Here is a 24,431-nt window from a genome sequence, read left to right as displayed (position 1 = left end):
CGCGGCCAGCACCGGCTCATCCGCGTTCCCTCGGATGGCGCTGCCTGACTTGCCCTGCGCGTCGGCTTGCACCTCGATGCCCGGCTTCTACGTCTACTCGCAGGCCTCCCGCCTCTCCGGGGAGTGCTCGCCGGAGGTGAGCGTGGTGGCGCCTTCCACGCCCGTGCCCATCGACCTCAACACCACACAGGTGGCCGATGGCTCATCATCCGGAGGCGCGAGGAAACGCGCGTGACAGATGCCAGCCGACGTGCTGCCGGGCGCATGCAACCTGTTCGACGAAATGCCGGCCGCCGGCGACAAGGACTACATGCAGAACTTGATCTTCGAGGATGGTGCGCCGGCCGCTGGCTACGATCCCGATGAGACACAAAGTCAGGACGGCCGAGGGGCGGGCCGAGGGGCGTTCACGCCGTCCACCTTTGATCAAGATCAGGCGGCCTTCATGTGTGATCAGGTCGGCATGGACCTGGACGGCTTCCCACTCGACCACGAGTTTCCGAAGGACTACGGGCAAGAGGAAGAGGACGAATGCGACATCAAAGGGGAGCCTTTGTTCGAGGACGAGCTCGCCAACCAAGCCGACTGGGCGAAGCAGCCGAAGCGCAAGAGCAAGCGGAGGCATACACGACTGCCGAGGACAAGCTTCTTTGCGAGTGTTGGAGAGACATTGGGCAAGACCCCAAGACGGGCGCCGAACAAAAGCATTCAACGTTTTGGATTCGTGTCCGCCGTGAGTTTCTTGAGCGCAAGAAGTTTCCGCCGTACTAAATCGTAAGCACGCGCGGGTGAATGTCCATTTCAAACGATGGAGGGTGATCCAACAAAAGTGCAACAAGTTTTGTGCCACTCTTGAGAGCGTCAAGGCCCGCCCCGTGAGCGGCATCGGCATGCAAGACAGCAAGACATGGTATGCTAGCAAGCCGTCCTCTTTTGTGTCATCAAGTTTATGCTTGTGTGTTCTATGGACCCTTTGTTGACATTGCGTTTGACCCAAGATATATGTAGAACTAGCTCTGAGCTATAAATATCAATATTGGGTTGTGGAAAATCACCTGGAACAAATCGGTGGGTGTGCCCGATACCATGCGGAGAAGCTCATGCATAAGTGGAGTTCCATACATATGATAAGAATGAGTCGGGTTCGTAATGTCAGTTCAACTTCTTTTCTAGGTGATGACCTGATCTGAGCATCAGGTGGTATATCAGTTCCCTACAAAACATGATTGTTACATGAGTCCACTTTTACAAGAACATAGTAGCTGATAACGCACCACTGGGACACAGAACAACTAACCAATGGAATAATTTTGTCCAATGGCTCCAGCAGAGGATCTTCCTCCAGTTGTCTGATTGTAAAGCTATCCTTGATTTCTCCCTGTTTGTGTATGGAATGCAAACATGTCAGATCATTTAACATGACTTTCTGGTTCAAGATAGAGAAACCCAGTGCTTCCTGATTTCCCTTATCAGCAACAATGGAGTGCGTGCCAGCATTTGATTAATTTGATTTTATTCATCTAACCCTTAAAAGCTCTGGGTGTTGTATAAATGCCAGAACATTAGTTCTCACTTCCATAAATTTAAATATATAATTGCTGCAAAAACTAGGTGTGCACTTGAATGCATATGATTTTATACTAACAATTTCCAGGAGAAAATGCATACTGCATTTGGTTTGTAGAATCTAGAAAATGTTCTGCGCCGTAACATAGCATACAGCACCTATCATTCACATATATGTAAGCTTATTATACCAGTAGCTACAAACAAAAGTGTAATGCAAGTGCCAGTGGCAATAGGAAAAGAACAAAGACTCAGTTACCTTGACAGAGATATGCACTATTTTTTTCACATCTAAATCTGCATATGTACATCCAACAATTCAACATCTTCGTCATAGGCTGTATCCCGCATGGCATCAGACAATTCCCAGAGCATCCGATAGATGGACGGCGACTCCGGGTGAGACACGTCCTGGGCTACGAAGGTGTGCACCTCGTTCCTGACCTCCACCCAGCTGCGCCCGGCCTCCTTCCTCACCCCAGCCTCGTCCATCCTCCGCCGCACCATGTCAGCGTCACGCCACTCCCCGTGCATCGCATGTATGCCAGACATCAGAACGTAGCTTGCCGAGTCCTGGTCTGAGAGCTCCACGAGCTTTTTGGCGGCGAGCCTCCCCGTCTCCAGGTTGCCGTGCAGCCTGCATGACGCCAGCAGTGTTTTCCACACTAGGACGCCGGGCTCAAAAGGCATCTCCTCGATCAGGCAGAGCGCGTCGTCGAACCTGCCACTACGGCCCAGCATGTCGACCACGCAGGCATAGTGTGAGGGTGTCAGGAAGGTGCCATACAGGCCGGCCATTGCTGATCTGAAGAACGCCACACCTTCGTCCACCAGCCCGGCGTGGTTGCAAGCTGCCAGTACTCCCAGCAATGTCGACTCATTGGGCTCACCGCCATCGGAACACATCTCGCTGAACGCCTTCAAAGCCATGTCCACCTCACCGTGCTGCGCGTACCCGTGGATCAGCGAGTTCCAGGACGTCACGTCACAGTGATCCATGATGTCGAACGCAAGCCTCGCTGGCACGATCTGGCCGCACTTGGAGTACATGTTGATCAGCGCATTCCCGGTGCAGATCTTCACGTCACATCCTAGCTTCAGGGCCAGGCAATGGAACTGCCTCCCTTGGTCCAGCAATGCCAGGTCAGCACAGGAGCTTAGCACGCTGGAGAAGGCATAGTCGTTTGGCGTGAGACCTTGTGAGTGCATCCGGGAGAGCAGTGCTATGGCCTTCTCACCATGGCCGTTCTGGAAGTATGCAGAGATTGCTGCTGTCCAGCTGACAATGTCTGGATCCTCGATGCCACGGAACATGGCCTCGAGCTGTTGGACGAGGCCGATCCTGCCGTACATGGAGAGCAGGGCATTCGACACCCGGAGATCACTTGCCAGGCCACGCTTGATGGCCAAAGAGTGAAGCTGACTTCCCAGAGCAATGAACTCACAGGCACCAAGAGCGATTGAGAACGCGAACTCGTTGGGACTGACGACGCCCTCCGACATCATTTCGTCGAACAGCTGGAGTGCATCCTCCGGCCTTCCATCTCTGATGTGCAGCTGCATCATAGTGCACCAGGCCACCACGTTCTTGCACTGGAGGTTGTCGAACACAGTCTTCGCCATGTCGAACTCGCCATTTCTCGAGTAGAAATCGACCAATGTGCTCGACGTGTAGACGCTCTGCGACGGCGAGCTCGTTGCCTTGATAATGTAACCATGTATCTGCTCACCCAGAACCGGCGGGCAGCACGCCGCCGCCAGGATGCTCGTCACCGTGTGCTCGTTCGGTATCACCCCCCGCCCCATCATCTGGCCGAGCGCCTCCACCGCCAGCCCAAACTCGCCGCTCCGGCAGAACGCCGAGACGAGCGAGGTGTACGCCACGACGTCCGGCGACTCCATCCGGGCCAGCACGGCCTCGGCCGCGCGCGTGGAGCCGCACCGCGCGTAGAGCTCGACCAGGCAGCTCCCGACCCACGCGTCCCCAACGAATCCCGCCCGCACGGCGAGCGAGTGCACCTGCTCGCCGGTGCGCAGCGCGCCCGGGCCCGCGGCCGCGCACGCCGCCAGCGCCGCGTTGCAGGCGAAGTCGTTCAGCGCGACGCCAGACTCCACCATGTCCGCGAACATCTCCACCGCGGCCTCGGGGCGCCCGTTGCGTGTCAGCCCGGACACGGCCGAGGTCCACGCCACGACGTTCTTGCGCGGCATCCGGTCGAACAGGTCCAGGGCGTCCGCCACCCTGCCGGCCTTCATGAGCCCGTCCAGACTCTTGCAGTCGCGCACCACCTCCGCCGTCTCGCGGCGGAGTCTGCCGCGGCGCGGCGACGGGCTTGCTGTTGCCGGGGGGAGCGTGGCGTGCGGCGCGGCCATTGCTCGGCCGTGTCCACTCCCATGACAAAGAGCTTGCCGCCGCACAGGAACCAACGAGCTGGAAATGGATAAGCTTCGGTCCAGTGTCTCAACTGGGCCGAGCTGCTTACATGGGCCGAGACGAGCCCGTAACTGGCCCAGCAAAAGAATACACATCGAGGCCCATCGACGGCGCAAGCGAAGCTACAGAGAAAGAAGGGAAAGCTGTAGAGAGAGAGAGAGAGAGAGAGCAGCAGCAGCAATGGAGATGGAGGCGCGCGGCGACCTGCGGTCGATCCTGCCGCTGCTGCCGGTGGTGCTGCGCGGCGGGGCGCTCTTCTGGCCGGCGGCGGCGCAGGAGCAGCTGAGGGCGCTGTCCCTCGGCCCAGACGTGAGTCGGGTCACCTCCGGCGACGTCCTCGCCGACGCGCTCAGCGACCTCCGCCAGGCCCTCGCCCTCCGGGCCCTCCCCGCGCGCGCCGCCGAGGGCTACGCGCTCTTCTTCGACGACCTCCTCTCGCGGGCCCACGCGCGGGACTGGTTCTCCGACGTGCTCCCCCGCCTCGCGCGCCTCCTCCTCCGCCTCCCCGCGCTGCTCGAGGACCACTACGCCTCCGCCCGTGCCGCGACCGGACTCCGCCTCCTGGGGCCTCAGGACGCGGGCTTCGTGCTCCTCGGCCAGGAGCTCGCCGCCGCGCTGCTCGCCTGCGCGCTCTTCTGCCTGTTCCCCACCGCCGGCCGCGGCGAGGCCCGACTACCGGCCATCAATTTCGACGCCTTATTCTCGTATGCCCCTTGGCTCATTTGGGTATCCTAGGGTTTAATTAAACCTTGCAGTTTCAAATTGACTAGCTGTTCTTACTTGATCTCCTATGCTTCTATGGTCTGGCAGGGCACTGACTAACAATGCGAGGCAGAGCCAGGAGCACAAAGTGAGGTGCATTGCTCACTATTTCGAGAGGGTGACTGCCTCCATGCCTGCCGGTTTTGTGTCGTTTGAGCGCAAGGTTCTTTCACGCGGCTCCGTCTCCGGCGGCATTACCTGCCCTGACAGTGATGCCTGGATGAAATCTAGCGTGCCCCTCTGCCCATTCCGGGTAAGTGGCTTCATATGCTCCATTTTAGTCCTTCTGCAGGGCTCCTCTGAAATTATATCGTGCGCAAGTTAGTTGGATTCACGTGCGTTAGTTAAATCAAAGCTAGCGTTGTTTCAGACCATATGCCTCTCTACGGGGCATAGCTTGCGGGAAGTTGATTAATTGCTAGTACATATCTATTAACAACCATCCTAGACTTTGTACGACCAGGTGGCTGAGATTTAGCTGCTCAAGCAATATCAAGACAACAATCTGGTCTTGTAACAACATAGAATAGCCACTTGTCTTCATATTTCACGTTTCCAGTCATATTTTGGTCTATAACCATTGCCCTAAGCATCCTCAGAAACGACATTTTACTATCTTAGACATGTGGGGGCATTTTGGGATTTGGAAACTTGAAACAGGCAACTGGTGTATGTTACATGAAGTTCAACTTGCTCATAGTACCGTGCCTGTGGTTAAGTGTCAAAAATATATTAAAGCTAAACCATAAGGGTGAATGTGTATTCAATTGGATGGGAGTAATTTCCTGTAATGATGTCTTAGGAGTACTGTGGAGATTTGCCACGACTATTTAATTGAGTTTTCTAATCTTCTGTCATTCTATGAAGGTCTATTTACAACGGTCATTTGTTTTCAAATTAGCATCACCTGGCAGACATACTTTGGAGATTGGACACACTGGAAAAGTAGATGTGCTGGTCTTTTTTAATGTTATCATCTGTTTGTTCCTCATCATGTGTCTTCATCCTGGGAGAATTATATGCTGCAATGTTGAGTTATTAATGTATCAATATTTGGATGAGGCTATGGGGCATGATAAATTATCTGTATCCTGGTATTGCACGATAATGGAAATAAGGTAGTAGGAATAGATAACTCTGTGACACTGGAATACATATTAGGAACAACTAGGGTTATCTTTTATCATAACGTTATCAAAATGCCTCATGTTCTTCACAACTATTATGAAGTCTGCTGATTGTTTGTTTTCTTTTCATTAGTAGGTAATTTCCTCGGGTTTGATAGAAGATGAGGAAGAAGAAGCCCTCGAGGTTGACTTTGCTAATAAATATCTGGGAGGAGGTGCACTTTCCAGGGGTTGTGTGCAGGTCTCTTTTCTCTGATTGGTAGATTACCTCCTCAATGTTTGATTTATTAAGAAATGTGCCCATTTGGGATTGCCTTAATTATGCGGCGTTATTTGCTTAGTACTAGTTTTAGAATATATTCCTACATTCATTTTGTATGAATTGTACGTCACTTATCCATCATCTTCTGTGCTACATGGAAACTTATTGTTGTGTCACAGTCACTATCTTAAGACCAGTTTTGATTTCATGGGGTCTGATGCAAATTGAAGCACCTTCATGATATGTCATAATTCTGCTGGATAGCACATCTTGATGTTTTGCCAGTTGATTAGTTAAGATAATTTACAATGATGCAAGTTTTTTATGGTTCTCTTATGGATTCTATATCTCTTCTATGGTACAGGAAGAGATCCGTTTCATGATAAACCCAGAACTGATTGTAGGCATGCTCTTCATGGCTTCAATGGAAGATAATGAGGCTATAGAAATTGTCGGTGCAGAAAGGTTCTCACAGTATATGGGGTTAGTTTAAATCTTTCCACCCTTCGCTTCATTTAGTTCATAAATGAAAAGAAAAAGTCCGACAATACTAATTAGCTATGGCATTTCCATAATACTGGATGATTTTTTACATTGTAAATGGACACTTCATTTGCTTCTTACAGGTACGGCTCCTCATTCCGCTTTGTCGGTGATTATTTAGATACGAAGCCCCTTGATGCAATGGGTCGACGAAAAACTAGGATTGTAGCAATTGATGCCTTGGACTGTCCAACTAAGTTACAGTATGAAACGAGTGGTCTTTTAAGGTATGCCATGTTCTTGTTTCACTTCAATGCATCACAGTATTTCATGATTTATTGGTAGCTTGTTGTGGTCGCTATCCTCATAACAAATATAGTTGTATTTGTTTTCCTAACTCGTTTTTGCTGGTACTACATCACTGCAGGGAAGTGAACAAAGCATTTGTTGGTTTCTTGGATCAATCAAAGCATCAGTTTGATGTGAAGCCTTTCCAGGTGTTTACCTAATGAGTCCTGTGAAGTTGCTGCTAATTGAATCCTTCTATGAATTACCTAATTTCAAACACAAGTGACAAACATGAGTCATCTCCATCTCCGCTAAGGTTCAGAGAATGACTTGATAGCATGTAGTTTTGCCCCCATCATCTATTTTCTGTTCGTCGACGAATAAAGTAATAAACTGTCGGAATGAACTTCTGTCGCATGTGTATATAATTTTAAATGAGGTCTAACATGATAAGTAGTGACCTAAAATACATGCACGTCATTAGAAGATGGTGTCTATATGTTCTGAACTTTTGATCATTTTTTTTTTGAACTTTTAACACATGGTTCCAGGATTCTAATTCCAAGGATAGTCGTCCAAGTGTCAACTCAGTTGACTGTATAGGAGTTTCAACCGGAAACTGGGGTTGTGGGGCTTTTGGTGGAAACCCTGAACTTAAGAGCATGATTCAGTGGCTTGCTGCATCACAGGTACAGGAAAAATGTTACTGTATTACACAGTGGAATTTTCAGGATTAGGAGTTCATCTGTCTGATCCCATTAAATGTCTATGCCGCTAAATTCAACTATCAACATTGTTGGAGTGATCAAATATACTTGGCTGCTCTTATTTTGCAGGCACACCGACCTTTTGTTAATTACTATACTTTTGAGGATGCGTCACTTAGAAGACTAGAAGAGGTACCACAATACTATGAAAGCCTTTTCACATTTTTTGCATATGCAGTTATGCACACAAGTAGAACGAATAAGATTTAGCTGAGTTTCGAAGTTGTAGTAGCTTTGCATGTCTAGTCGTGTTCATGGTTCCACGGCCACTCACTGAATTGTCTTGGGAATAAGCAAATACAGACTGTTAAATTTTGGTTTTCAGTGTGAAATCAACCAACGATTGAAGTTGATGTGATTTCTAAGATGAGCTTAATAAACCGGAAAGGAGGGAGTAACTTATTCGCACACTAAAGCCTAAAACTAAATGTGATGGATGGTTCTAGATGGAGGCAGGGACCCTCCTTTTTCTTTTGTCCGCCGAATCGAGTCGGTCATAATCACATGCTGTCAGGTTTCCCTTTTATGTTCTCTTCACCTTATATTCTTTGCATCGTTCCACTGTGACAGGTGATCCAGTGGGTATTACGGCACGGATGGACCGTCGGCGAGTTGTGGCATATGATTGTTGAATATTCATCCCAGAGGCTCAAAAGAGAAACTTTCGAGGGATTCCTGACTTGGTTACTTCCAGAAGACAGCGCCAATAATGATGCGGATTACATGTGCGAGTAGCCCAGTTTCGTGAGGTTAGCATCTGTGTGATGTGTGTTGTACTTGTGTGGCTCCGCAACTTTGCAAAAACATCGCTCGGGTATTTGTTTCCATGACCACAAACTAGCAATGTGAGACCAATTCATAAATTCCATGACTGGGCCGCATGATTCAGGATCGATGAAGGATAGTTTACTCAAGAGAAAATAAACACACATATGTTGTTTAAAATGTGTCATTAACATGACAACAATACATTGACCTTGTAAATAATTATAATAAAAAGTGTTGTGTGCATCGATATATTTTGCATGTCATGCCATGCCTCTCCACTGTAACCTTCTAAAGGAAAAATACTCTTAAAATGAATCTTTCAAGGAAACTAGAGATTATCAGAGGGCAAGTCTGATAGTGATATCATATCGGTGTTTCCGTTCCAGCTGGCGTCTTCTTCCACCTTGCGATCTTCTCCAGCCCCTGAAAATAGTTAATCATATTAGAAACTGACACCTGAAGTTAGTCACCTGATGACAATATACTCCTACTAGACATGTTTTGTTTTGAACTAACTGACTGAAACTAACACACGCTGTTTTCTACAGCCTGCAATTGTTACCAGGTATACTGAATTACTAACAATATATAGAAACTGCTGTCCTGTATGATTTTCTGACTGGGCATATACCTTGCGCGGCTCGACCGCCACGTCATTGTCCTCGATGGATTCGATGAAGAAACCCAGTGGTTTCAGCACCTCCTCGTAGCTGCATACATGACAAGAGTAAAACTGAAGAATTGGATTATAGTATTAGTAAGTGAAATTAGCGGGGATGTGATGCTTACTCGAACACTGTCGTGTTGTATGGTGGCCCGGAGTCCTGGTCTTGAGGCTGAAATGCATCCATGCGTGACTATTATTATAGCGTTGATAATTACTCCCTCGGTTCCTAAATAATTATAGTTGAGGATATGTATGTATATATATATTTATATGCTCTTAGTGACAGGATTAGTGGGTGATTACCAGGTACATGAGGGTGATGAGCTCCCCGTCCGGCCGCAGCAGCTCGTCCATCCTCGCCGCCCACGCCGGCCTCAGAGACGGGTCAAGGGCGCAGAAGAACCTGAAACATTATTAATGGAATCATTAAGTGTTTTTAAATGGTAATCAGTTAGGTGTTGATTAGTTGTAAGGTTCGGGAGGTACTACGTGTAGTCGAAGATGAGGTGGAAGGGCTCCGGCGGCGCCCAGGTGAAGAAGTCGGCGGTGACGAAGGTCACGTTGGGGGTCGACCCCGACGACAATCGCTGCCTGGCCCTCTGGATGACGGCGTCGCAGACGTCGAGGCCCACCACGGAGCGGCCGGCGCCGGACAGGGCCACCGCGTCGTACCCCTGCAGCCCCAGAGCGCGTGCATGAGATTGCCAGTGCATGCAAATTAACCATCTCATTTACTAGTACATCTCTCATCATGAGTAGAGCGTGAGCTAGTTAGTACGTACCCCGCCGCACCCGGGGACGAGGACGGTGGCGCCGCCGCCGGGGAGGGTGCCGGACTGCACCAGCTTGACGACGGCCGGCGTGGGCTCGCCCAGGTCCCACGGCGTCACGCCCTGCTCCCAGCACCGCCTCCACCCCTCTGCATACAAGAACAACATATACATCAGGCTCAGTACTGCCACACACGGCACGTCCATGCCCAACTGCCACTACCACCAGTCCACCACCACCTGAAGACTGGGGGCCGTCGACGAGCTGCCGGAGACGGACGATGGCCGGGTTCGAGCCGTCGAGGACCTGCCCCACTCCGGCGGCCCCGACCCCGAACCCCCCGGCATTCGCGTCCGCCACGGCCGTCGACGCCATTGTACGTACGTACCTTAACTGAAACTGGCTACACTACTAATAGTAACAGGCGTACAGACAGAGCCGACGACTGTTTTGCCTTCATAAGAGCTCCAGAGATACACCGTATAAATACTGCCGCTCCACCCCTCAAGTACGTGCGTCACTGCATACGTGTTTTCATTTCTCCTTTCAGTACAAATCTCTGCCGAAAATCCCACATTTTGCCACGAATTCACTCCGAATAATAACGAGGCTTGATATAAACAGATAAAGAAGGGTGAAAGAGAGCGACCGATGCGTGACCGCAGGCCCCATCTTCCTCTTCAGAGTTCAGAATGGATACCTCAGACGTACTACTATGCATTTATCGTCACAAATATTCGTGCTGCAGTGAGAACTGCAGCCAAAATCATGATCCATACATTTTGTGTATGTATCCATGAAACAGTGACAAGCAGAGAGTGAAGGGCAGACTTGACCAGCTCAGGCCGGGAGTTCGGGTTAACTGAAAAAAATCAGATCGGGTTATGAAAAATAAAACCCGAAATATAGCCAAAAGCACAAGAACCCGACATTTCGGGTACCCGAAAATCCGGGTTCGTTTTTTCTCGAATTACCTAAATAGAAGACTTCACATCACAGGAGGATGCTAGGCAGATGGATTGGCGTGACGCTACACTTGTGCACGCCATCAAGGCTCGAGGGAGGCCATCCGGCGCAGCGCGGGCATTACTGTTCGAACTCTGAACCCGAGATCGTCTGGAGGAGCGCGCGAAGAGGAGGAAGCGATTTGAGCCAAGCGACAACATGCATCGTAGTGATCATCGTACAACCCAATGGCGCACGAGCATTTAGAGAAGGGGAGGTGGAATTGAGCATGACACTAGTGACCGTAAGTTTTGAGGGAAGTGAGTAGCGATGGCAGCTTTTCGGCCGGGCCATCTCTATACGTGTAGCACTTTTACTACGCTGCCAAACACTTTGGGTACCGTGACCTTATACCCTAACTACCCGTATTAAATTGGGGTTTCTAAAATTGATACCCGATACAGTGATCGGGTTTTTCTGGTTCGGGTTTTTCGGGTTTGGACTTTGTGTTTTGGGTTTTATGCCCACCGTGATGACCAGCCACATTCTGAATTCACCAAAAACAAAAGGAAAGCCTCCAGTGCTCATCATCAACACAGATATTTACATTTACACAAGAAAGTAGTGATATTTTTTGAAATAAGCCGAAGTGCGTATTCATATAGTAAGAAGTTCGATTATTTTTAGAAAAACTCTAAGAAGTCAAATTTCATGGCCCGGGAAAAAAGAAGAAGAAGGCTTCAAGGTGCCATTTTACATGACACGGTACCACAAGTGAAGTGAAAGCACGAGTCGTACGTACATGCAGTGTGCAATGTTGCATCGAATATAACATTTGAGATATCTAGTGGCATCTGCTACTGCATCGGCGCTACAAATGAATTTGCAATTAGTGACGTTTAGCATCGACTCCAGTGCTAGGTTCAATACCAGTCGCGTTGAGAGAAGGCACCCCGCCTTTGCACCACTATAAGGCGCTGGTTATCTTCTACTTTATGGAATGATCTACAATATAAATTGAACAATTGGCATGATTTTTTTACCCGGGTTTTTCATGCTCAATTGTGTCTTACAAATCACAATACTGCACGAAGAGCATCGATCTGAGAGAGACTAGCACCTGACTAATGAAATGTAGTAGATCACTTGTAGCATTAATTCCGAATAAGCGACAATGTTGAACCAAGTATCTCAATCTCAAATTAAACTACGATTCGAACCTGACTTATACGTGTCGGTTGCCGATTGGTGCGTACGTGCGGAGAAAAAAGGAAGGAAGAAAGAAAAAACTCTTGGTACGAGTACGACGACGCGACTCATTCATCTAGCTAAGGTAGTAATACGAAATGGAGTGTCGATCATAGGTGGCCGACTGGCAGTCGAACACGCACGGTCTTGGCCCTAATTCGGAATGGAGTCCGTCACTGCGGAAGATCGATGTCTCTCTTGCAGCCAGCCAGACTCGGTTTCACGTCAACCTCCATCCATATATATGCGCACGCATCCACCCACCCAACTCCATCCCATCAGATCGTCTGTTCCTTCTCCGGCCAAGCCGCCAAGGCGCCTCCTCTCTTAGCGTCAAAGCGCTTGGTGTTTCTTGGACCAACATAGGGAGATCGATCACCACCGATGGCGTCCGTCGAGCGAGCAATGGCCAAAGCCGCCGCGTCGCTTCTCCCGGGTCTTCTTCCGACCCCGCCGACGCGGCCGTGCCTCATCATCCTGCCGGCGTCCTTCGCCTCCAACCCCAAGACCAAGCCCGGCCGCGCCGACTCCGTCGAGAGGTGGGACGCGCACAAGAAGGACGAGATGCCCAAGAGCCCAGCCTCGTCGTGCAGCTCCAGCAGCTCAAGTCCCGGCCGCGCCTCCTCCTCCTGCGGCGAGCGTTGGGACGCAAACAAGAAGATCTCCGGCAGCAGCCGCACGTCGTCGTCCTCCTCCTCCTCCTTAAGCCGGCGAAGCGGCACGAGCCCCGGCGCGTCCTCCGCTGGTCGCTGGGACGCGCACAAGATGAAGCCTCGCCCGGCACAAGCTAGCGCAGCCGCAGAGAGCTGGACGAGCCACAAGGAGGAAGAGACAACAACGGCGATGGTTCCGAACCGAGCGGCGCGGCGCATGGACCCCATGTTCTCCGGCCCGAGCTTCTTCGTCGCCTCGCCGGACCCGAGCATGCTTCCAGTCCCGGCGCCGGCCTTCTTTCGGTCGCGGAACCCGGGAGTGCTTCCTGCTGCACAAGCCTTGTTGTTGGGGGTGCATTAGCTGCGCTGCTTTATGTGTGTGTATTCCACATACGGTTTGTAGGCTTGTATAGGTACTATTGACTGAGGCTGCATGGTGCATCTTCCGATCATTTGCGGCGTATAAGTTCATGCATACGTATTTAGACCAAGTGCAGCATTGATCGTATTTGTACTCTAAAGTTGGAGATCATTTGTTTGTTTGTATTCTGATCACCGCTGCTGATTACAAGCTAGTTTAAGACGAATGTGCTTTTAACATATACTCCCTCTGTTTCAAAATAACTGTTTCAAGCTTAGTATAATTTTATACTATAGCTAGTATAAAGTTAAGACACTTATTTTAAAACTGAGGAAGTATATACTCCAGTCCACTAAACCCCGGTGCTGATGCACCCAAACATGCAGTATTGTAGAGATATACATACATATATAAGGTGTTACGGCACGTGATAACTAGCGGGAGGCTGGTAATTAGACAACTTGGTAAGCTATATATCAACAAAAAATGGGAGACCGGTAATTACGCTTGATAGCTAGGGTTTGACACTGCAGATACCAAAAAAAGAAAAGAAAGAAGAAAAAAAAGACACTACTTGTACGTATCGAATGCCCTCTTCCACTATTAATTTGGGCCACGCGAAAGAGAGAGATCCAGCCTACTACTGCTTGCGGCCCACCGCGCGTCCGATGGCTCCCGGCTGGACAGCGCGTCCTAAGACAGACGCTAGTTTCCTTTAGTCCCACATCGACCAGCGAGAGCGAACCGAACCTGTTTATAAGTACCGCGTTAGCGCTTACCATCGTCCCATCGGGGACATCCGATAAAATTGGAACGATACAGAGAAGATTAGCATGGCCCCTGCGCAAGGATGACACGCACAAATCGAGAAATGGTCCAAATTTTTTTAAGGTTTCGCACAAAGGTCCTTCTTTTCTTCTCTTCTCTTCTCTCTTACAGAAAGATCCTTGGGGGTCCTTCTTATCTTCTCTTCTCTCTTACAGAAAGATCCTTGGAGGTTTTTTTTAAGGTTTCGCGCAAAGGTCCTTCTTTTCTTCTCTTCTCTTCTCTTCTCTCTTACAGAAAGATCCTTGGGGGTCCTTCTTATCTTCTCTTCTCTCTTACAGAAAGATCCTTGGAGGTTTTCATTTCCAGCCAAAGGACTGCCATTTCAAACCTGGAGCCACGGGCCTTCAATTCTTTGGTATTGCAGATACGTCCTTATATATATACTGCGCGTACTAACTTTTTGGATCTTTGGTATTGCAGATACATCCTACATACTGCGCGTACTAACTTTTTGGACCTAGCTTCAAATCGTCCCAAGCACAATACTATTATCACAGGGTATAGTACAACGATTACCTTTTGGATCTTGCTGCATATTCCAAAGGCTTGTTACAAAAGACTACAATAAAGTTTGTCAGCTCGCTCCTGATCCTCGCAAGAACACACTCAGGGCGCCAGAACGAGCTCGAGAGAGAGAGGTTTGTGCAGCGTAAAACTTGCTGCTTATTTCGTTTTTCTCTTGCTTTATTTATACTCTGGTTACAGGAGGCACTAACAACCCCGAGCACCAGCTACAGACTCGGATCACGATCAAGTCATGGTCGTTGCCATCCCAACGTCCCTCTCCCGTGATCCTACAAACGCGCCACGGACCCCTGCTGCCGCACCATCCCACGACGGGGTTCGGTGGTGATCCTAAACTCTAGGAAAGCAAAGACTTGCGCCCCACGCCGGTGAATAGGCTCACAGATCGTGGGTTTATTCTACTGAACTTAAAACTAGCCTAAAACAGCGCAGGGTTTACCTGACAATCACTCCCTAGCCCTTGAGCTGTTTACTTGATCCCAGCGACGCCGATTGCAGCTCGCAGCTCCTAAAACTTGACACGCCCTAGTGCCTTTGTCAGCAAGTCCATGAGCTGTCCGTCATTGCCGATGAACTCGACCTCCACGCGCCCGTCTTCCACGCACTCCCTGATGAAGTGATATCTTATGTCGATGTGTTTGCTTCGGTCATGAAAAACGAGGTTCTTGCAGAGGGAGATCGCGGACTTGTTGTCCACCTTCAGCTTGATCCTCTCGGCCTTCTTGTTCTGTAGTTCTCCAAGAAGCCGAGCCAGCCAGATGCCCTAGCATGCCGCCGCCGTTGCGGCGATGAACTCTGCCTCGCATGAGGAGAGCGCAACCACCTTCTGTTTCAGGGATTGCCAACTGATGAGGTTCGACCCCAGAAAGAACAAGACGCCGGTGGTGCTCTTGCGGGTGTCTATGTCGCCCGCGTGATCGCTATCGCTGTACCCGTTCAGCGTCGCGTGTTTGTCTCCGTGCCTGTACCGGCAACCGAAGTGCAGTGTTCCGGCGACGTACCAGAGGATTTGCTTGACGGCTGCCAGGTGCTCCGTGGTGGGGGACTGCATGAAACGGCTGACGTAGCCCACTGAGTAGGCGATGTCGGGGCGTGTGTGCACCAAGTACCGCAGACTCCCGACGATGCTGCGGTACTCCGTTGCGTCGGTCGACGGCGCGGTGCTTCCCTTGCTGAGCTTGGGTCATGGCTGCATGGGCATTGGGCAGGGTCTACACCCTACCATGCCGCTCTTGTCGAGGATCTTCGTGGCGTAGCCGGCCTGGCTCAGCGTGATGGAATTCTTCTCCTGCTTCACCTCGATGCCGAGATAGAAGCTGAGCAGCCCCAAATCGCTCATGCGAAAGAGCTGTTGGGGAACGTCGCATGGGAAACAAAAATTTTCCTACGCGCACGAAGACCTATCATGGTGATGTCCATCTACGAGAGGGGATGAGTGATCTACGTACCCTTGTAGATCGTACAGCAGAAGCGTTTAGAGATCGCGGTTGATGTAGTGGAACGTCCTCACGTCCCTCGATCCGCCCCGCGAACAATCCCGCGATCAGTCCCACGATCTAGTGCCGAACGGACGGCACCTCCGCGTTCAGCACACGTACAGCTCGACGATGATCTCGGCCTTCTTGATCCAGCAAGAGAGACGGAGAGGTAGAAGAGTTCTCCGGCAGCGTGACGGCGCTCCGGAGGTTGGTGATGATCTTGTCTCAGCAGGGCTCCGCCCGAGCTCCGCAGAAACACGATCTAGAGGAAAAACTATGGAGGTATGTGGTCGGGCAGCCGTGAGAAAGTCGTCTCAAATCTGCCCTAAAAGCCCCATATATATAGGAGGAGGGAGGAGGACCTTGCCTTGGGGTCCAAGGGAACCCCAAGGGGTCGGCCGAGCCAGGGGGGAGGACTCTCCCCCCCCCAAACCGAGTCCTACTTGGTTTGGTGGGAGGGAGTCCTTCCCCCTTCCCACTTCCTTCCTTTTTTTTTTCTTTCTTCCTTTGATTTTTATTCCTTGGCGCATAGGATTTGGTGGGCTGTCCCACCAGCCCACTAAGGGCTGGTGTGACCCCCACAAATACCTATGGGCTTCCCCGGAGTGTGTTGCCCCCCTCCGGTGAACTCCCGGAACCCATTCGTCATTCCCGGTACATTCCCGGTAACTCCGAAAACCTTCCGGTAATCAAATGAGGTCATCCTATATATCAATCTTCGTTTCCGGACCATTCCGGAAACCCTCGTGACGTCCGTGATCTCATCCGGGACTCCGAACAACATTCGGTAACCAACCATATAACTCAAATACGCATAAAACAACGTCGAACCTTAAGTGTGCAGACCCTGCGGGTTCGAGAACTATGTAGACATGACCCGAGAGACTCCTCGGTCAATATCCAATAGCGGGACCTGGATGCCCATATTGGATCCTACATATTCTACGAAGATCTTATCATTTGAACCTCAGTGCCAAGGATTCGTATAATCCCGTATGTCATTCCCTTTGTCCTTCGGTATGTTACTTGCCCGAGATTCGATCGTCAGTATCCGCATACCTATTTCAATCTCGTTTACCGGCAAGTCTCTTTACTCGTTCCGTAATACAAGATCCCGCAACTTACACTAAGTTACATTGCTTGCAAGGCTTGTGTGTGATGTTGTATTACCGAGTGGGCCCCGAGATACCTCTCCGTCACACGGAGTGACAAATCCCAGTCTTGATCCATACTAACTCAACTAACACCTTCGGAGATACCTGTAGAGCATCTTTATAGTCACCCAGTTACGTTGCGACGTTTGATACACACAAAGCATTCCTCCGGTGTCAGTGAGTTATATGATCTCATGGTCATAGGAATAAATACTTGACACGCAAAAAACAGTAGCAACAAAATGACACGATCAACATGCTACGTCTATTAGTTTGGGTCTTAGTCCATCACGTGATTCTCCTAATGACGTGATCCAGTTATCAAGCAACAACACCTTGTTCATAATCAGAAGACACTGATTATCATCGATCAACTGACTAGCCAACTAGAGGCATGCTAGGGACGGTGTTTTGTCTATGTATCCACACATGTAAATGAGTCTTCATTCAATACAATTATAGCATGGATAATAAACTATTATCTTGATACAGGAATTATAATAATAACTATACATTTATTATTGCCTCTAGGGCATAATTCCAACAGTCTCCCACTTGCACTAGAGTCAATAATCTAGCCCTCACATCACCATGTGAATTACATTGTAATAAATCTAACACCCATACAGTTCTGGTGTCGATCATGTTTTGGCCGTGGAAGAGGTTTAGTCAGCGGGTCTGCTACATTCAGATCCGTGTGCACTTTGCATATATTTACGTCCTCCTCCTCGACGTAGTCGCGGATGAGGTTGAAGCTCGTTTGATGTGTCTGGTCTTCTTGTGAAACCTTGGTTCCTTTGCTAAGGCAATGGCACCAGTGTTGTCACAGAACAAGGTTATTGGATCCAGTGCACTTGGCACCACTCCAAGATCCGTCATGAACTGCTTCATCCAGACACCCTCCTTAGCCGCCTCCGAGGCAGCCATGTACTCCGCTTCACATGTAGAATCTGCTACGACGCTTTGCTTGGAACTGCACCAGCTTACTGCACCCCCATTAAGAATAAATACGTATCCGGTTTGCGACTTAGAGTCGTCCGGATCTGTGTCAAAGCTTGCATCGACGTAACCTTTTACGGCGAGCTCTTCGTCACCTCCATACACGAGAAACATCTCCTTAGTCCTTTTCAGGTACTTCAGGATATTCTTGACCGCCGTCCAGTGATCCACTCCTAGATTACTCTGGAACCTACCTGCCATACTTATGGCCAGGCTAACATCCGGTCTAGTGCACAGCATTGCATACATGATAGAGCCTATGGCTGAAGCATAGGGGACGGAGCGCATATGCTCTCTATCTTCATCAGTTGCTGGGCACTGAGTCTTACTCAATCTCGTACCTTGTAACACTGGCAAGAACCCTTTCTTGGACTGTTCCATTTTGAACCTCTTCAAAACTTTATCAAGGTATGTGCTTTGTGAAAGTCCTATCAGGCGTTTTGATCTATCCCTATAGATCTTAATGCCTAGAATGTAAGCAGCTTCTCCTAGGTCCTTCATAGAGAAACTTTTATTCAAGTAACCTTTTATGCTCTCCAAAAGCTCTACGTTGTTTCCAATCAGTAATATGTCATCCACATATAATATTAGAAACGCCACAGAGCTCCCACTCACTTTCTTGTAAATACAAGATTCTCCAACCACTTGTATAAACCCAAATGCTTTGATCACCTCATCAAAGCGTTTGTTCCAACTCCGAGATGCTTGCACCAGTCCATAAATGGATCGCTGGAGCTTGCACACCTTGTCAGCATTTTTAGGATCGACAAAACCTTCGGGTTGCATCATATACAACTCTTCCTTAAGGAAACCGTTAAGGAACGCCGTTTTGACATCCATCTGCCAGATTTCATAATCGAAAAATGCAGCTATTGCTAACATGATTCTGACGGACTTAAGCATCGCTACGGGAGAGAAAGTCTCATCGTAGTCAATTCCTGGAACTTGTGAAAAACCCTTTGCCACAAGTCGAGCTTTATAAACGGTCACATTACCGTCAGCGTCCGTCTTCTTCTTAAAGATCCATTTGTTCTGAATAGCCTTGCGGCCCTCAGGTAGTATCTCCAAAGTCCATACTTTGTTCTCATACATGGATCCTATCTCGGATTTCATGGCTTCTAGGCATTTGTTGGAATCTGGGCCCACCATTGCTTCTTCATAATTTGCAGGTTCATTGTTGTCTAACAACATGATTGTCAAGACGGGATTACCGTACCACTCTGGAGCAGCGCGTGATCTCATCGACCTGCGTGGTTCAACAGAAACTTGAACTGGAGTTTCATGATCATCATCATTAACTTCCTCCTCAACCGGCGTCGCAATCACACGGGTTTCCCCTTGCCCTGCGCCACCATCCAGAGGGATGAAAGGTTCGATAACCTCGTCAAGTTCTATCTTCCTCCCACTCAATTCTCTCGAGAGAAACTCCTTCTCGAGAAAAGTTCCGTTCTTAGCAACAAACACTTTGCCCTCGGTTTTGAGATAGAAGGTGTACCCAACTGTCTCTTTTGGGTAGCCTATGAAGACGCACTTTTCCGCTTTGGGTTCCAGCTTTTCAGGCTGAAGCTTTTTGACATAAGCATCACATCCCCAAACTTTAAGAAACGACAACTTTGGCCTTTTGCCATACCACAGTTCGTATGGTGTCGTCTCAACGGATTTCGATGGTGCCCTATTTAAAGTGAATGCAGCTGTTTCTAATGCATAACCCCAAAATGATAATGGCAAATCAGTAAGAGACATCATAGATCGCACCATTTCTAACAAAGTACGATTACGACGTTCGGACACACCATTACGCTTTGGTGTTCCAGGCGGTGTTAACTGCGAAACAATTCCACATTGTCTTAAGTGAGTACCAAACTCGAAACTCAGATATTCACCCCCACGATCAGACCGTAGGAACTTGATCTTCTTGTTACGATGATTTTCCACTTCACTCTGAAATTGCTTGAACTTTTCAAATGTTTCAGACTTGTGCTTCATCAAGTAGACATAACCATATCTACTTAAATCGTCAGTGAAGGTGAGAAAATAACGATATCCGCCGCGTGCCTCCATGCTCATTGGACCACACACATCGGTATGTATGATTTCCAACAAGTCACTTGCACGCTCCATTGTTCCGGAGAACGGAGTCTTAGTCATCTTGCCCATGAGGCATGGTTCGCACGTGTCAAGTGAATCAAAGTCAAGTGACTCCAAAAGTCCATCAGCATGGAGTTTCTTCATGCGCTTTACACCAATATGACCCAAGCGGCAGTGCCACAAAAATATGGCGCTATCATTGTTTACTCTAACTCTTTTGGTCTCAATGTTATGTATATGCGTATCGCTATCGAGATTCAATATGAACAATCCTCTCACATTCGGTGCATGACCATAAAAGATGTTACTCATAGAAATAGAATAACCATTATTCTCAGACTTAAAAGAGTAACCGTCTCGCAATAAACAAGATCCAGATATAATGTTCATGCTCAACGCAGGCACTAAATAACAATGATTTAAGTTCATCACTAATCCCGATGGTAGTTGAAGTGACACGGTGCCGACGGCGATTGCATCAACCTTGGAACCGTTTCCTACGCGCATCGTCACTTCGTCTTTCGCCAGCCTCCATCTATTCCGCAGTTCCTGCTTCGAGTTGCAAATGTGAGCAACAGAACCGGTATCGAATACCCAGGCACCACTACGAGAGCTCGTTAAGTACACATCAATAACATGTATATCAAATATACCTGATTTTTCTTTGCCCGCCTTCTTATCTGCCACATACTTGGGGCAATTGCGCTTCCAGTGACCCATACCCTTGCAATAGAAGCACTCTGTTTCAGGCTTAGGTCCAGCCTTGGGTTTCTTTGGCGGATTGGCAACGGGCTTGCCACTCTTCTTCGAATTTCCCTTCTTGCCTTTGCCGTTTCTCTTGAAACTAGTGGTCTTGCTCACCATCAACACTTGATGTTCTTTACGGAGTTCAGACTCTGCGACTTTCAGCATCGCAAACAACTCGCCGGGAGACTTGTTCATCCCTTGCATGTTGTAGTTCAACACAAAGCTTTTATAGCTTGGCGGCAGTGATTGGAGGATTCTGTCAGTGATAGCTTCTTGCGGGAGTTCAATCCCCAGTTCAGCTAGACGGTTTGAGTACCCAGACATTTTGAGCACATGTTCACTGACAGACGAGTTTTCCTCCATCTTGCAAGCATAGAATTTATCGGAGGTCTCGTACCTCTCGATCCGGGCGTTCTTCTGAAAGATGAACTTCAACTCCTGGAACATCTCAAATGCTCCATGACGCTCAAAGCGACGTTGAAGTCCCGGTTCTAAGCCATACAAGACTGCACATTGAACTATTGAGTAGTCCTCCTTACGCGCTAACCAAGCGTTCTTAACATCCTGATCAGCCGTAGCGGGTGGTTCATCTCCTAGCGCAGCATTAAGGACATAATCCTTCTTTCCAGCTTGTAAGATTAGCTTAAGATTACGAGCCCAGTCTACAAAGTTGCTTCCATCATCTTTCAACTTAGCTTTCTCTAGGAACGTATTAAAATTCAGGGTGACTGTCGCGTGAGCCATGATCTACAACACAAATATATTCAAAGTGGACTTAGACTATGTTCAAGATAATTAGAGTTTAACTTAATCAAATTACTCGCTAAACTCCCACTCAAAAAGTACATCTCTCTAGTCATTTGAGTGGTTCATGATCCACTTACACTAGCTCAAGTCCAATCATCACGTGAGTTGAGTATAGTTTCAGTGGTAAGCATCCCTATGCTAATCATATCATCTATATGATTCATGATCGACCTTTCGGTCTCATGTGTTCCGAGGCCATGTCTGCACATGCTAGGCTCGTCAAGCTTAACCCGAGTGTTCCGCGTGCGCAACTGTTTTGCACCCGTTGTATGTGAACGTTGAGTCTATCACACCCGATCATCACGTGGGGTCTCGAAACGACGAACTGTAGCAACGGTGCACAGTCGGGGAGAACACAATTTCGTCTTGAAATTTTAGTGAGAGATCACCTCATAATGCTACCGTCGTTCTAAGCAAAATAAGGTGCATAAAAGGATTAACATCACATGCAATTCATAAGTGACATGATATGGCCATCATCACGTGCTTCTTGATCTCCATCACCAAAGCACCGGCACGATCTTCTTGTCACCGGCGCCACACCATGATCTCCATCAACGTGTCGCCATCGGGGTTGTCGTGCTACTTATTCTATCACTACTAAAGCTACATCCTAGCAAAATAGTAAACGCATCTGCAAGCACATATGTTAGTATAAAGACAACCCTATGGCTCCTGCCGGTTGCCGTACCATCGACGTGCAAGTCGATATTTCTATTACAACATGATTATCTCATACATCCAATATATCACATCACATCATTGGCCATATCACATCACAATCATACCCTGCAAAAACAAGTTAGACGTCCTCTAATTTTGTTCTTGCATGTTTTACGTGGTGACCAAGGGTATCTAGTAGGATCGTATCTTACTTACGCAAACACCACAACGGAGATATATGAGTTGCTATTTAACCTCATCCAAGGACCTCCTCGGTCAAATCCGATTCAACTAAAGTTGGAGAAACCGTCACTTGCCAGTCATCTTTGAGCAAAGGGGGTTACTCGTAACGATGAAACCAGTCTCTTGTAAGCGTACGAGTAATGTCGGTCCAAGCCGCTTCAATCCAACAATACCGCGGAATCAAGAAAAGACTAAGGAGGGCAGCAAAACGCACATCACCGCCCACAAAACCTTTTGTGTTCTACTCGAGAAGACATCTACGCATGAACCTAGCTCATGATGCCACTGTTGGGGAACGTCGCATGGGAAACAAAAATTTTCCTACGCGCACGAAGACCTATCATGGTGATGTCCATCTACGAGAGGGGATGAGTGATCTACGTACCCTTGTAGATCGTACAGCAGAAGCGATTAGAGATCGCGGTTGATGTAGTGGAACGTCCTCACGTCCCTCGATCCGCCCCGCGAACAATCCCGCGATCAGTCCCACGATCTAGTACCGAACGGACGGCACCTCCGCGTTCAGCACACGTACAGCTCGACGATGATCTCGGCCTTCTTGATCCAGCAAGAGAGACGGAGAGGTAGAAGAGTTCTCCGGCAGCGTGACGGCGCTCCGGAGGTTGGTGATGATCTTGTCTCAGCAGGGCTCCGCCCGAGCTCCGCAGAAACACGATCTAGAGGAAAAACTATGGAGGTATGTGGTCGGGCAGCCGTGAGAAAGTCGTCTCAAATCTGCCCTAAAAGCCCCATATATATAGGAGGAGGGAGGAGGACCTTGCCTTGGGGTCCAAGGGAACCCCAAGGGGTCGGCCGAGCCAGGGGGGAGGACTCTCCCCCCCCAAACCGAGTCCTACTTGGTTTGGTGGGAGGGAGTCCTTCCCACTTCCCACTTCCTTCCTTTTTTTTTTCTTTCTTCCTTTGATTTTTATTCCTTGGCGCATAGGATTTGGTGGGCTGTCCCACCAGCCCACTAAGGGCTGGTGTGACCCCCACAAATACCTATGGGCTTCCCCGGAGTGTGTTGCCCCCCTCCGGTGAACTCCCGGAACCCATTCGTCATTCCCGGTACATTCCCGGTAACTCCGAAAACCTTCCGGTAATCAAATGAGGTCATCCTATATATCAATCTTCGTTTCCGGACCATTCCGGAAACCCTCGTGACGTCCGTGATCTCATCCGGGACTCCGAACAACATTCGGTAACCAACCATATAACTCAAATACGCATAAAACAACGTCGAACCTTAAGTGTGCAGACCCTGCGGGTTCGAGAACTATGTAGACATGACCCGAGAGACTCCTCGGTCAGTATCCAATAGCGGGACCTGGATGCCCATATTGGATCCTACATATTCTACGAAGATCTTATCGTTTGAACCTCAGTGCCAAGGATTCGTATAATCCCGTATGTCATTCCCTTTGTCCTTCGGTATGTTACTTGCCCGAGATTCGATCGTCAGTATCCGCATACCTATTTCAATCTCGTTTACCGGCAAGTCTCTTTACTCGTTCCGTAATACAAGATCCCGCAACTTACACTAAGTTACATTGCTTGCAAGGCTTGTGTGTGATGTTGTATTACCGAGTGGGCCCCGAGATACCTCTCCGTCACACGGAGTGACAAATCCCAGTCTTGATCCATACTAACTCAACTAACACCTTCGGAGATACCTGTAGAGCATCTTTATAGTCACCCAGTTACGTTGCGACGTTTGATACACATAAAGCATTCCTCCGGTGTCAGTGAGTTATATGATCTCATGGTCATAGGAATAAATACTTGACACGCAGAAAA

The 24,431-nt window shown here is 48.8% G+C and overlaps 3 protein-coding genes, 1 non-coding gene and 1 pseudogene across 5 annotated transcripts; 3 read left to right on the top strand and 2 right to left on the bottom strand.

Annotated features, from left to right (window-relative positions):
- The first annotated feature begins 76 nt into the window (after nucleotides 1-76).
- On the top strand, nucleotides 77-771 carry LOC123397397 (annotated as a pseudogene).
- Nucleotides 772-911: 140 nt separating this feature from the next.
- Nucleotides 912-3,974, bottom strand: LOC123395052 (pentatricopeptide repeat-containing protein At2g27610-like). Its single transcript, XM_045089971.1, has 3 exons — nucleotides 1,826-3,974; nucleotides 1,298-1,378; nucleotides 912-1,213 (listed from the first exon to the last, which is right to left on the bottom strand). The coding sequence occupies exon 1, from the start codon at nucleotides 3,937-3,939 to the stop codon at nucleotides 1,858-1,860; it is 2,082 nt and encodes a 693-aa protein (XP_044945906.1). The 5' UTR covers nucleotides 3,940-3,974; the 3' UTR covers nucleotides 912-1,213; nucleotides 1,298-1,378; nucleotides 1,826-1,857.
- A 192-nt stretch (nucleotides 3,975-4,166) lies between these two features.
- LOC123395048 (poly(ADP-ribose) glycohydrolase 1-like) lies at nucleotides 4,167-9,571 on the top strand. Of its 2 annotated transcripts, XM_045089968.1 has the most exons (10): nucleotides 4,167-4,704; nucleotides 4,811-5,015; nucleotides 6,026-6,130; nucleotides 6,516-6,634; nucleotides 6,778-6,921; nucleotides 7,062-7,131; nucleotides 7,474-7,611; nucleotides 7,759-7,821; nucleotides 8,260-8,438; nucleotides 9,431-9,571. In XM_045089968.1, the coding sequence occupies exons 1-9, from the start codon at nucleotides 4,181-4,183 to the stop codon at nucleotides 8,422-8,424; spliced, it is 1,533 nt and encodes a 510-aa protein (XP_044945903.1). In that variant the 5' UTR covers nucleotides 4,167-4,180; the 3' UTR covers nucleotides 8,425-8,438; nucleotides 9,431-9,571. The 2 variants fall into 2 exon arrangements, with proteins under 2 accessions (XP_044945903.1, XP_044945902.1); XM_045089967.1 differs by lacking the exon at nucleotides 9,431-9,571 and having other exon boundaries at nucleotides 8,260-8,702.
- LOC123395049 (probable thiol methyltransferase 2) lies at nucleotides 8,581-10,468 on the bottom strand. Its single transcript, XM_045089969.1, has 7 exons — nucleotides 10,135-10,468; nucleotides 9,907-10,043; nucleotides 9,614-9,798; nucleotides 9,428-9,527; nucleotides 9,247-9,293; nucleotides 9,089-9,167; nucleotides 8,581-8,880 (listed from the first exon to the last, which is right to left on the bottom strand). Exons 1-7 carry the CDS (start codon nucleotides 10,268-10,270, stop codon nucleotides 8,821-8,823), a joined length of 744 nt encoding a protein of 247 aa, XP_044945904.1. The 5' UTR covers nucleotides 10,271-10,468; the 3' UTR covers nucleotides 8,581-8,820.
- A 3,417-nt stretch (nucleotides 10,469-13,885) lies between these two features.
- Nucleotides 13,886-13,988, top strand: LOC123400477. The gene has a single exon (XR_006610740.1). It is a non-coding gene; the product is annotated as a U6 spliceosomal RNA (small nuclear RNA).
- Nucleotides 13,989-24,431: the final 10,443 nt, after the last annotated feature.

The sequence above is a fragment of the Hordeum vulgare genome, chromosome 5H (assembly GCF_904849725.1).
Source record: "Hordeum vulgare subsp. vulgare chromosome 5H, MorexV3_pseudomolecules_assembly, whole genome shotgun sequence".
Lineage (NCBI taxonomy): Eukaryota > Viridiplantae > Streptophyta > Magnoliopsida > Poales > Poaceae > Hordeum > Hordeum vulgare.
The sequence above is the reverse complement of the archived record's forward strand: the minus strand, read 5'-3'. Positions and strand labels throughout refer to the sequence as shown.